At 36.5% G+C, this 13,684-nt stretch overlaps 3 protein-coding genes across 3 annotated transcripts; 1 reads left to right on the top strand and 2 right to left on the bottom strand.

Annotated features, from left to right (window-relative positions):
* The first annotated feature begins 65 nt into the window (after window positions 1-65).
* LOC127969250 (ras-related C3 botulinum toxin substrate 1-like) lies at window positions 66-6,986 on the top strand. The gene is made up of 6 exons (XM_052571093.1): window positions 66-415; window positions 1,031-1,102; window positions 1,967-2,084; window positions 2,638-2,700; window positions 3,231-3,390; window positions 5,683-6,986. Exons 1-6 carry the CDS (start codon window positions 381-383, stop codon window positions 5,811-5,813), a joined length of 579 nt encoding a protein of 192 aa, XP_052427053.1. The 5' UTR covers window positions 66-380; the 3' UTR covers window positions 5,814-6,986.
* On the bottom strand, window positions 6,759-9,781 carry crym (crystallin, mu). The gene is made up of 8 exons (XM_052571092.1): window positions 9,545-9,781; window positions 9,312-9,462; window positions 8,509-8,571; window positions 8,318-8,419; window positions 8,049-8,232; window positions 7,644-7,765; window positions 7,485-7,569; window positions 6,759-7,178 (listed from the first exon to the last, which is right to left on the bottom strand). The coding sequence occupies exons 1-8, from the start codon at window positions 9,709-9,711 to the stop codon at window positions 7,114-7,116; spliced, it is 939 nt and encodes a 312-aa protein (XP_052427052.1). The 5' UTR covers window positions 9,712-9,781; the 3' UTR covers window positions 6,759-7,113.
* A 731-nt stretch (window positions 9,782-10,512) lies between these two features.
* On the bottom strand, window positions 10,513-12,271 carry LOC127968769 (NHP2-like protein 1). Its single transcript, XM_052570107.1, has 3 exons — window positions 12,048-12,271; window positions 11,687-11,807; window positions 10,513-10,918 (listed from the first exon to the last, which is right to left on the bottom strand). The coding sequence occupies exons 1-3, from the start codon at window positions 12,048-12,050 to the stop codon at window positions 10,656-10,658; spliced, it is 387 nt and encodes a 128-aa protein (XP_052426067.1). The 5' UTR covers window positions 12,051-12,271; the 3' UTR covers window positions 10,513-10,655.
* Window positions 12,272-13,684: the final 1,413 nt, after the last annotated feature.

Here is a 13,684-nt window from a genome sequence, read left to right as displayed (position 1 = left end):
CACATCAATCATATGTTGACCGCTGTGTGATTTAGAGACGTAGATCCGCTCCAGTCCATCAGGAGGCAGCAGGAAGTGTGTTTATTGTTTGGGAACGGAACGGGACTGGATTTGTGCGCGTGTGCGCGCGCCCGGGACTTTTGGGTGGTGGCTGTTTGTTTTACTGGAACAGCAACAGCAAATGCTCTGGAATGCCCAGCTAACTTTAGTTACTCAGTCGAGTTTGAGCGAAATTTCACATTTCCTTTCAACTTCTATCGACTCCGCTCTTCTTTTGTCCGTGCTGAATTCTGAGGGCGGGATATCTCGGTTCAGAGCAGCTTTTATCGATTCCTTCACAGAGAAAGCTAACGGGATAAAGCGTGCTAAAGTGAGCCCAGATGCAGGCCATAAAGTGTGTGGTCGTCGGGGACGGGTGAGTTTACTCTCGTGTTCAGCAGGGGAATTGTTTTGGAATAAAGTTTTACATGTCTCAGACCTTTTTTAGTTTGTTCCTTGGTGTTTTGAGTTAAGATAACTTGTGGTCCTTTATTTTAGAAACTTTTGGGCGCTCTTTGTAGCTCACAGATGTTTTAAAAGCGCTTATTTCACACATAACACTCGTTAAATCAGCGTTTTCCACTTTAATGAGTTATTTTAAAGCAGCGAAAACAGCTTATGAATTACGTAAGACTAACTCTCCATATATTTGTATAACGTTACTGGAACCGAACAGTGCCTTTTTCTGTGATTTTTTTTTCCCGTGTAAACTAACCCTTCCCTGAGTTTCTTTTAAATGTTACGTCATACAAATGCAGTAATGTACAATAGGGAGTGTTCCAGAGATTAACGGAGAAGTCATACAAACCCACTTTTATAATTGACATGAGTAACACTGGCTGTTATGATGTTGGTTTAAGACCAGTAAATGCCCTGCTTCTTTTGTTACTGAAGCGTATCACTGTTTTGTTGGAAAATCAAGTGTGTTATGGTCAGTTCTGTCATTTAATGTGTTATATGTATGATTTGATGTGGTGGTGTTGTTTTTCAGGGCTGTGGGAAAAACATGCCTTCTGATCAGCTACACAACCAATGCTTTTCCCGGGGAATACATCCCTACTGTGTAAGCAGACCTTACTCTAACCCAGTTCAGCCGAAGTGCATATAATTTACTATTGCGAATGTTCATACTAGATCGAGCCTGTGGACTTATATGTTTGCCCAATTTAAAACACAGTATTGCATTAAACAGTCACTTGTCCGAATGGCCATTAAAACACTACATAGTCTTCACTGATTATTTTTTGTATTTCTCCATTTAGTTATATCAACATTAATGAAACAGACAGCTGCAAGTATTTATATTAGGCTTTATGACTGAATGCACAGATAGGAACAGGAACAGTGTATTTTAGCTATTCCTAATTATTTCATTAAACGGTATAAACGTCTTTGTTGTTTTAGACCCCATGACTTTCATTATATTAACAGAAGCAGTCAAAACACTTTATTTTATTGATTTTATTAAATAAAATTATTTTTTGCAGAAGGAAAAAAGTCATACTGGTTTGGAACAAGTAAAAAAGAAAAAATTGTGAACTGGCCTTTTAAAGTCAACAAGACATCAAAACTGACAACATTTACTTTAGAAAAACGGCATTCCTGGTCTTGTTGTGCCAGTTCCATCTGTGCATGTTATTCCAAGTAAAAAAAAAAAAGAATCTTTCATCAGGATATGATAAATAGCTTCACCTCTAAAACTTTTTTTTTTCACTTGCTTCATGTGTCCCTCTATTCCTTTCATATATCTAACTCAATTCTAGAAGTCACTTCCCAACAGCTAAAATGAATTTGTCTCATTGCATAACCTGTTTAACTTATGAATCTGTCTGATATTGCAAGTACAATAGGTAGCAAGTTGCATTTCACGTTAATTTTAATATTTGCCATATCTTATCTCTGAAACTGTATTCTATCTTTCATTTAGATTTGATAATTATTCTGCTAATGTGATGGTCGATGGGAAGCCGGTGAACCTGGGACTGTGGGACACAGCAGGGCAGGAGGATTACGACAGGCTTCGACCACTCTCCTATCCTCAGACGGTACAATCATAAAAACAGGGCTAAAACAGATGCATAGTCATTTTTATATATAAAATTACATATGTATTTGAGTTCCAGTGTCATATGGATAATATTTGAGGGAGTTTTGACTCTTTGCCTTAAATGAGTCATGAGACCAGGAAGGATCTCGAAACTAGTTTGATGACTTATGTTCTGGAAACGGAATAAGAACTACGCCTTAACACAGTAAAATGATTAAAAATAGCCCATGTCCTGATTCCTGGGATGCTAAAGTGATTTCTTATATGCTGCTGAGAGCATTAATGGCAGCTCTGTGTTGTTGTCGTCCTCTCTCTCTTGTGAAGGCTGAGAGAGTGAATGGCTCCATTGTTTGCCGATGTCATTCAGGCACAAACCTCAATGTGTTTTGTTTTTTTTGCTCCGTTTCACTTGGGCAACGAGTCAATTTACAGTTCATTAATGCAACATCCCAGTCAATGCTGTGCTTTGCAGATAACAAAATAATTCTAAAAGATTTTAGCATAAAATGAAGATTTTGTCTAATTGTTTTTTTCCCCCCTGTTTCTTATAGGATGTGTTCTTGATTTGTTTCTCTCTTGTGAGTCCAGCCTCGTTTGAGAACGTCCGTGCGAAGGTAAGCAAGCGCTCAGATATTTAGTGGTTTAAGTCAATGTAGGCTATATTTGTTATAAATATTTCTCACCATGAAAATAGCCACAAAGGCTGGAATGGCATTAAAAACAAACAAAGTCAGTATATGTGACTTCCGAAATGATCACAGTTAATGGAAACTGTGACTGTTTCGCTAGTCTGTCCGGCTTGACTGATTGAACAAATGTGGTTTCAAAGCCTTAAAATAGCATATTGATGCAGCTGCAATAAAACAGACGCAAGGTCTTTTTAATCTTCTGTGTCTGCAAAATGTCCAGTGACGTCTATTTCAAAAGATCAAGTGGCATTTGCCATTAGTCACTGCTGGGTGCGGGAGGTTGTGGTGTTTATCCACTGCTAAAACATCAGTTAGCTTGGGAAATGGCACGGTTACATACTATTAGTATTTAAGTATAGAGTAGACTACGTATACTGTGCCAGTTTTTTTCTACGCATTGAATGATTTTGCGTTCAATCATAGCTCAACATGTCTGTTTTGATTTCTTTTAACAGTGGTATCCAGAGGTCAGACATCATTGTCCCAACACTCCTATAATTCTGGTTGGGACTAAGCTTGACCTGAGAGACGACAAGGACACTATAGAAAAGTTGAAAGAGAAGAAACTAACACCCATCACCTACCCTCAAGGTCTCGCTATGGCCAAAGAAATAGGTCAGCACTTCAGTATTAATACACTGGCATTTAAATGCATTTTATTATTGCCTTTACACATATGTGTGTATGTTAGGGATGGGCTGACAGTGTAAAATTTAATCTACCTTTGTTTTGATGAACAAAATAATGATTAATGATCAAACTGGTTTCTTAAAGCTGCAGTCTGTAACTTTTTTGGGGGGGGTTAAAAAGGAACCAAAATCAATTTTGGAGCAAGTACACAACCAGCCAGTTTTCAAAGCCATCTCCTTACCTAAGCCCGATTCATAACACTAAGCTTATAATAATGTTTTCTAATTTGAGTGGTTCAGGTAGGTTTTCATGGGAAATTTGAGCATGCTGCTGCGTCATTACGTCACGTATGTGGGATTACACAATTTTGTATTTTAAAGAACTAGTTCTAAGAAAGAATAATTTCCCTTTTGGGTTAAAAGTATTTCTTTATATGAAATTTGAAGGGTATGACAATTAGAGATTAGACTGTACAAAAATTGAAATCTGCTAATGCTAATACACACTACATACAGTCACGGAGTGCTGATGTTGTTAACATCAATCGGAGAACAAAGTATAACAATAATAATTTCCATGGTTTGATGTAGGGCTGTGCAATTAATCAAAAAACTATTTTGATTTAGGCCTCCAACGATTATAAAAATACAATATTTGAGATAAAACAATGATTGCGGCCCTTTCCTCCCCTTTTGTTCCTCCATAAAAGCCCAATTTCACACGAAAATCAGTAAAATCATGTAACGTGTGACTTTTGCAAAATGAAGTGTGCTTGATTTAAGTCTATAAGATATATTCACATTTTTAAAAGCGCTAAAGAGAGCTTGTGCGTCCTCCGGAGGATTTCTGTGCCTGCGTTCAGAGACGGAACACAACACGGACACGTAAAGTCATCTTTAGGTCAAGCTGCGTGCCTAGCGGTCAAATACAAATGCGACATAAAGCTTTGTCAGTTGTGTAATAAATGAACATAAAAAACCTTAAACCACATTCATTTGTATCTCTTATATTCTGTTGCAATTGTCCCTTTTTATTGTTGTCAATAATTGAGGTTTTTTTTGTTGTTTGTGACTAATACGCTGTGGTATTGAGAATTGTGAAATTTCTCATAGTAACCTTATTTACAAAAATATGTATTTCATATCACACTCTTAAAATAAATATGGTAGCACGATTAATTGTAATGATTGTTTTCCTCCGTTGGTCAGAACAAAATTGTCAGACTTGTTACTTTTTCAGATTATAATATCTGGTGAATCTTATATTTGGGTAATACTTATAAGACGTAGGCTAGAATCTGTGATTCCAAAGTACAGTATACACAGCATTGCGGTGACTGACAGTCATCAAAACATTAGATTCATCTGCGCTGAGGAGCCGTGATGATGCACAAAAGAAAAGTAACGAGGCAAAACTTACGGACTGCATATTTATATTCCAAAATAAAAAAATGTATCTGTTGTTTTCTGTTGAAACGTGACTGAAACATCACTACACATAATTTGTAGAAGGACTGCTATCCAATAATCATAATAAGCTTTGTGTTACTTTTGATATTAAATCTCACCGTTAAAATTATCTTCTTTTAGCATGAAACTTAAACAGTAAAAACTGTTTCGATGTTTTTAATGTGACATGGTAGATTGCGATAGCGACTCAGTTTAAGATTATTTACTACTAGTTATAGCACAATTTAAACACTTAGTGAAATGTTGCATGTTCCAAGAACTAACTCAGTCTTTTAATTGTGGAAAGACGTCATATCGGGTAAAATAGAAATTACCTCCGCAAAGCCATTTAATGATTGTTTGCTAGAAAAATAACTCTAATATATAAATATATGGCTTATACTACATATTGATTATATTTTCTACCTTATATTTTTACCTGTTAATGTCTCGTTGAATTTTTGAAAAATCATGGAAACAATTATAGCCATCATTTTAAAGATTCATATTTCATCTTAATTTCAACGATGAATTGAAGTAAAAACATCCTTATAATCTGTGACATTTAAATGTTAATGAGTTTTGATTTATTGAATACATTTAACTGATTTTTAAATCATCTTAATTTTTTATTCACATTTAAATGGGACGCTGAACAGTTGGTTTACAGTCAAATGCAAACTTATTTTCATGAATCAGTTTAAACCATCTATCATTTTATCCAAAAGTCTACTGTAACTAAGGAATGTTTAGTGCAAGAAATGCAATGTAAGTGTACCAGTCTTTTTAATGTGTGGATCCACTTTAAGTACTCTTGTATTCACTACAGGATCTGTGAAGTACCTGGAATGCTCAGCCTTAACACAACGTGGTCTTAAGACGGTGTTCGATGAAGCCATCCGTGCGGTCCTGTGTCCGCCCCCAGTCAAGAAAGGAAAGAGGAAGTGTTATATCCTCTGAACTGACTGTACTCGCAGCGCCAGCTACAATCTGAGTTCACCTGAGAGGAGAACAGTGGAGGCGGGGATGATGGGAAATGTGTGTTGGGGAAGAAGAAATAGTCTGCACAGTGTATCCATACAGATATTTCTCCCTCTTGCATTGCATTTAGAATTGCACCACTAACTAGCTGTTAAGATGCCAGATTATTTGCTTCCGAGTGATGAGGAGTGGCATCCATAGTTGTTTTCCTTCCCGTACAGTAAGACATTCCTGCTGCCTTCTAATGATCTCCTTTTTTTTAAACTAAATACTCCTTTCAGTGTATTTCTCCATCTTTGTGAGCCCATATATTTTGTTTACAATCTGTTTTGTAGAAAATGAATTATTGCCAAACGTTAAACCCACATGGATTTTAATTTGCTCACACTAACAGTCTGATTTTTCCTAAAGGGTGGGGGGTGTCAATCATGCATACTACTAAGAAACTGAGATTGCAGTAATGTTGAAGGAACTATTTTATGTTTCCATGCTAGAGATTTTATTTTGTTAACTGTACAAGAAACAAACCTACGGTAGTTACATGCATATAACGGCTTTGTTTTGTCAGTATATAGCATATTTTCACTACTGTATATGAATATTCAGAAGGGCAAACCTCTTTTATTAATCTCTCTCTGTATTTAAGCCAGGCTTTTGGAGGAGTCGGACAGTGTTTTAACCATTTTAGAGTCCCAGTATTGTATTTAGATGACAGATCTACCAGTGCCTAGGATCAGTATCAGACCAGAGTTTCACTGCAAAGCTGAGCATGTCAGAAGTTTCTGTACTGTAGACACCGCAACACTATGGGATGGGGTTCATATTCTTGAAAGATCCCCTTGAAGACTGTGCAGTTTGTTGTAAAGGTACAGACTAAGTATTAAACTTCTAATTGGATTTCAGACATGGTTCAAGACGAAATGGTTGGAATTTACAACATGGACATTTTAATTTTGACAGATCTGTAACTTTTTAAAAACATTTAAAATGCTTTATTCATGCTTTTATTGTCTCCACTAAAGCTACAGTGCATTAACTTTTATATCTGTAAAAAGAAACCAAACATTTGTCTTTGTTCTTGGTTTTCCATGTACACTTCATGCACGGAAGTGTTGGGACACCCCCTTCTAATAAACAGGTTTGACTACTTGAGTAATTTCCATAATGTTTACACGCATAATTATATTCTAGGCAACTGTGTGCTTCCAATTTTTGCCTCGGTTCAAAATGAAATGACTGATCAACTGTGAAATCAGCAGAGGAAGCTGTGCTTGGGTCTTCAGTGTTCACTGTTCCACTTCTCCAGCACAAGTTTGGCTGAGACGGCATCTTGTATCCCCATTCCTGCATATAAAAATGCAAAACATCCAGCTAGTCATAACAGCTTTGCTTCCACTGACAAATGTATCATTCCAGGACTAGCTAGTGCTTTCTAAGCAAGAAACATTGGGAGATAACAACATTGAACAAATTCCACATGGCTGGCAGAGAAGTTTTAAAGCTTGTATAAGAAAAGTTATAAATAGATATTTCCTCTTTGTCTCAAGGGGACTGAATCTGCTACTGTGACTTTCTATCAGTGGTAAGAATGCTATCTTCAGTACATCTAGTTCTTGATTTTTGGATCACGGCTGTGGAAAAACAAGTTACCCAGTGACTTGAATACCGTAGTCTTCTCACGCTGAGCAGGAAAGCATCCATTTAGAACTTCTCCGAGCTCTGCGAATACTTCAGCCTGGGTAAATAATGATTTGGGTGTAATATAAGACTCAAAACAGCTATATTTTATTGATGAAAAGTAATGCATACTCCAGACAGAATGATGTCTCCTGACTCTGCGGTCGCCCCCTCTCTGCTGTCCACATACACCACAGCCTCTCTCATCAAGACATCATCCAGTTCCCTCCAGTCTGGCCGACAAGCGCCAACCGCTGTCAAGAAACAGTAGATAAATACACAATGTAGTAACTATCACATTGACTTGTTGAGGCTCTTCAACAGTAAGCAGCTTGGTTTGAAAGGGACTGTAGCTGTGCTTCATTAATCACTAATTATAGGTCGTTTTTGTCTTTGCAGTTTCTCTGAAATGATGCTCATTTGTCTGCATCTGAACCTTCTCTTTAAGTCATGACTATATTCTAAGTATAACACAGCCTCTTGTATATTACTGGTTAAATATCTCACAAAATATTGTAAATCTGTGGACTAGCTGACCTGCTATGTGTGCACCTGGTTTGACCCACTCGCCAAAGAGTATGGGCTGACTTGCACCTGTGGCAGTCACGATTACATCAGCTCCTATCACAGCCTCCTGCACTGAAGAACAAACTGTTACAGGATCTTGGAGATTATTAACAAACCGCTGAGCCGTTTCCTTCCTTCTGCTCCATACACGGACCTGAAGTGAATACAACACTGGATCACACACACACACAAACAGTTCTGAATGACTTGGACGTTTTTCATGTTTTCACACTGGTTACCTCTTTGAATTTGAAGAGCTTTGTAAAGATATCATAGTGGCTTCTAGCCTGCTGCCCTGAACCAAGGATGCACAACACTTCTGAAAGAGCTGGCTTGAACAGCTGGAGAGAGAAAAGCATATTCAGATTAAGTGACTTTATATATTAGCCTACATCATTACAAATTTTGGGTCTGTTTCAGGGGAACTTACTTTAGCTGATATGGCTGATACTGCTGCAGTTCGTTTGGCTGTGATGGCCTCCCCATCCATGATCTGACATTAGAAATACATTTACAGAACTAAATCAAATATATATATATACAGATGCATCTTGATAAATCAATGTTGTGTAAATGTTCATTTATTTCAGTAATTCATCTCAAACTGTTAAACTTGTGTATAAATTAAAAACATACAGACTCAAGTAGTTTAAGTCTTTGGTTACAAAAACCACCAATTAACTATCTCAACAAATTAGAATATGGTGACATGCCGATCAGCTAATCAACTCAAAACACCTGCAAAGGTTTCCTGAGCCTTCAAAATGGTCTCTCAGATTGGTTCACTAGGCTACACAGTCATGGGAAAGGCAGCTGATCTGACAATTGTCCAGAAGACAATCATTGACACCCTTCACAAAGAGCGTAAGCCACAAACATTCATTGCCAAATAAGCTGGCTGTTCACAGAGTGCTGTATCCAAGCATGTTAACAGAAAGTTGAGTGGAAGGAAAAAGTGTGGAAGAAAAAGATGCACAACCAACCAAGAGAACCGCAGCCTTATGAGGATGGTCAAGCAAAATCAATTCAATTGTTTGGATTCAATTGGTCCAAACAAAAAAATATATCAAAAATGTTTTTCCTGTAGACTCTTATACATTATTGACACAGAGTAGTAAATTATATATTATATTAATTTTATGATTATATAATTAGTAAATCCCCGACATGAACAGATGTGTATAGAAGCTGATGGCAAGTTGTATGCCAAAAAGTCAGCTTTGTGTGGCTCACCGCTGTCACATTTCCATGCTCGGGATGAAAGAGTAACACAGTTGCTTGAGTCGATGGTAAACTAGAGCCCTCTGCACGCTGGTAGAAAGTCACCATCTTAGTGCATAAAATACCTTCAGCGGCCAAATATGCAGGCATAACGCCCAAAAACCTGAAAAACGCATCAAGTGTTTATTCCTATATCTATGTCAGTAAGCGATCGTAATATTTTTGAGATATGGATTTATTCATACCCACTGTGTTGTTGTATAGGGACCACAGATCTCACAGGCTGGATTATTTCGGAACTGTCCCGTTTAGAAAACTTTGCCATCACAGACTCCAGTCTGGGAATCAGATCATCATAAGAGAGCAAACGCTCGACCTCATGTTTGTTTAATAAAACTGGAGACCCGCTCATAGTTTTTTCACCGGTCTGATCGGTCTTGCTATCAAAGACTTCTCTGTTTGTTGTGGACTTTAGTTTCTCAGTCACGTGGTTCACTAGAGTCAAATGAGCAGTTTCCTTCTCTTTGTGTCTATTTAAAACTACAAAAAAATAAATATTTTTGAATTGTGGGTTTAAATGGTGTAGTCATGACGATTACACATGATCTTATTAAAGGCCCACAAATCTACATTTTTTTTTTTTTTTTAAAGTATATGTGACGTCCCATTTTATTTATATTTCTCATATTTTTTGATTACTTGGTCAAAGATATGTAACAAAATATATAAACAGTGTAAATGTAGTGTAAGAATAGCTTTTTGTTGCAATAGGCATTAGCAAAATGTTGAACTTATCTTATTGGCAGTAAGATTAAATGTCTCATATTTGTTGCCTTTCAGTTCAGATGGCTGGAATGTAATAATATGCAGCCGTTAAGTGGACAAATAAGTAATACATAAATCAGTATTAAATTTATATACCCAATTTTCCATGCACAATACTCTCAAACCTTTTCAGTTTTTCCCCAAACGAATGAATTTCACTGAAAAACATGAAGTATACTTTCACCAAAATGAACTGCATAGTTTACTAAACACTTAAAATGCATGATCTGCTTTCATTTGTACACATCTGAAAGTATTTATTGCGGTTTATATTCACTTTGCATTGGGTAACAACAGAAAAGTGGCAGAATATTTCATTCCATTTTAAAAATGCCAAAACATTAATGTTATACATGCATCTATCAAGTGCGAAGAACCCACACAATAATTTGATTTGAACCAAAATTTATTCGGCTGTCAATAGCTGAGGAACACGCTCAACATTGTTTGATTCTGGGGGTGGGGGTCCTTAGGGATTGTACAAAAAGATCATTTATAAAACCTGAAAATAAAAGTGTAACAAGTATGAGCTCAAACTAGGAGTCTTTCAATAGACATCTGCACAGACTGAATCTGAGGTTTCAGTTGCGATCCTTCTTTGATGGTGACTGATGTGGCAATGACAGGTCTCGACACTCCACATGCACGTCCCAGAGCTTGTTTAGAGCGCACAAACACATACGGCACGTTCTTATCCTCACACAGCAGCGGCAGGTGCAGGATGATCTCCAGGGGTTCAGCATCAGCCGCCATCACGATGAACTCCGAAATCCCACGGTTAAGAGTTTTAGTGGCTGTGGAAGACAATACAAATCAGAGCTGGCAAAAGTGACATTTACAAAATGTAGATTATTAATCAGGTTTTTTTCATTTTGGTGATTAAAGCTTTGTTTTGTCTTTGTTGCCCATTCTCAATAACAACAGCTTGAAATAAGTTCTAAATGGGTAATATACCGCTGGGTTTTTAATCAATTTGGCCATCTATGCAGCAGAAATGCTACTGCTTTTAGTCTGCAATACATTTCTAGAGAAAAGAAAACAAGGCAAAAAACGATAAGTAAACTTCAACACCCACAATGCACTGAGAATAAAAGCAGAAGATTTTAATAAAATTCCTGAAGCAGACAATTTTGCATAATTTTTTGTCATCCAGTTGACTTTTGCTGACAAAAAAAAAAAAAAAACAAGGACATGTTTAACACAGGTAACATGGAATACTACACAATTTAAACTTACTTAGACAGTGACACTGTAACAACACAAAGCTGGCTGAAAATCAGTGAACTTACCCTTTAAAAATTATAAAATGTCAATATATCTTGAACACATCTAAAATTCTGAACATAATGAATGTTATCAACAGCCCATAAAAAACATTACGTCAAACAATAACTGTTGCACTTCCACTTTCTGACGCTAGTGGGTAACACTCTTGTTATTAAGCAGGAGCCTGATAACTTGGATGTTTGATAGTTAGTGTGAAGACTATGTTGTGATATAATGGGTAAGCACTGTTGTTGTGCTCCTAATGGACACACGTTCATCAAGCTGGCGTACTTTACCTTCATTAGCCCCTTTTCTCAGCTGTTTGTAGTTGGACGCCTGCTGCACAAGGTCCAGGATGGTTTTGGAGAGCGTGGCGTCTGCCAGAGGATAGGCTTTCGGATTCACTTCGGCTTCAGTCTGTGTAAAAATAGGACAGACAAAAGAGCAAAGCGTTATCAGCACGACACTATGTTATGTTTACCAAATAATTATTAGGTCAACGTCTGATCTACAACTCAAATGCTTTTAAAACATTCACATAAGATCCAATGTATATAGTTTTATAATTCCGGCAGCTAAAAATTATAATAGCTACACACTGAATGTAGTAAAGCAACATCATAAACTATTAACATTAAGAAGTCCCACGTTACTCACCATTGTGTTTGTTGTGATTTGGCCGGTGACTAACTTATAAACACACGGGTCCTCTCGGCAAGAGCTTCACGGAGGACAGTACTACTTAACTAAACAGCAAATGTGTAGAGTTTAGCAAATAAACTCAAGAAATCACTCTAAAGCACAGCGAAGCTTTGGGATCTTACTACTACCGCGTCTCGCAACACGTGTTTGTCGTAGATGCAGTGCGCATGCTCGCATTCAACCCACTTCCGGTAGTATCCGGGATCTTTTTATTTTTCTGAATCAAATCAAGTGCACATGGAATAATACAACAATCAACGTAAAAGTAGAAGACAATAAAAACAAAAATAAAGTAGAAACAAACAACAACAAAACAACAGAAAAAGGGGGTGTTAATACATTACAACCTAAAAAAGACTTACATGTCATTAAAGATAAGAAAAGAGTTACAGACTGATCAAGTTTTTAAGGCTTTTTTTTCTTAAGCAACTTGATTAATGAAAGGTATTGCTCGAAATATTTTATTAAAAATAAGAGGGGTAGAAATTGAATATTTGCATCTGTGGATGTGAAATTTAGCAAGAAGCAAAATCAGATTCATTACATAAAACTGTTTCTTTTTAAATTGTTCATACTCAAAACCCAATATAAAAAAGAATACATTCATCATACATGTTTATCCTAAACTTAACTTAAAAAATCTTGCCAAAATGTATTTGTAAACGGACCGTTCCAAAAGAGATGAAGCACAGTTTCAACAAAGTCTTCACAAAAAGAGCAACTGGAGGAAATATCATTTTCATTTTTTCATGTAATGGTTTGCAGGATAGAACTTATGAATTATTTTGCAGGAAATCTCCTTGACTTTGTTAGTTAGTAAATATGAGTATGAGGATGCATCCACATTTTTTTCCAGTATTATTTCAATAAGCAGTCACAGCTGGCAGAGTAATAATGTTCTACTGAAATAATGAACAAACTATCCAATTATTATTTTTGCATAGAGATGCAAAACATTATCTACTAACAAAAGTATCAACCAAATTAGAAGAAACCAGTGAAAAAGGATGGGTACCTCTCAGTAAAGCAACAACACCTAATGGGATAGGATAGATCGCATAACTCTGGAAAATTCTTTTGGAGAGACAGGAAATTGAAAGTGATCTAAAAAAAATCTTTATATGAAAATAACAACCCTTGAGAGTTCATTATCTAACCAACTCTGGGGGAAAAAAATGCAGATAATTCCAAATAAAAGACTGTGGGGTGAAAAGTTGTGCTTGAAGATTAGTGACCAAGCCAAGAAAACCTGCTTATGGAAAGCAGATAATATAGCTGGTAGTTTATCAATCTTATAGTTACACGTGAGAAGAAAATCAAGTCCACCAAACAGAGAGAAAACATAATTAGGAATAAAGTTATACAAAAAAACTGGGTTCTTTCTAAACTGTTTAAGCCAATTGATCTTGAAAGTGTGAGGTACTGAACTCCAAAAAATGAAGAACCACTTTTGCATATGTGTTCATTACATCATATTTTCTAATATAATGTATTGTATAATATAATGCTTCCATAAAAAAATTTGCTGGTCAACACTTTTACCTAGTTTTGGGTCCATAAGAACAGACTGAGTGACTTAAATAAGCCTTGAA

The sequence above is a fragment of the Carassius gibelio genome, chromosome B12 (assembly GCF_023724105.1).
Source record: "Carassius gibelio isolate Cgi1373 ecotype wild population from Czech Republic chromosome B12, carGib1.2-hapl.c, whole genome shotgun sequence".
Lineage (NCBI taxonomy): Eukaryota > Metazoa > Chordata > Actinopteri > Cypriniformes > Cyprinidae > Carassius > Carassius gibelio.
This window is presented reverse-complemented; position numbering and strand designations above follow the sequence as displayed.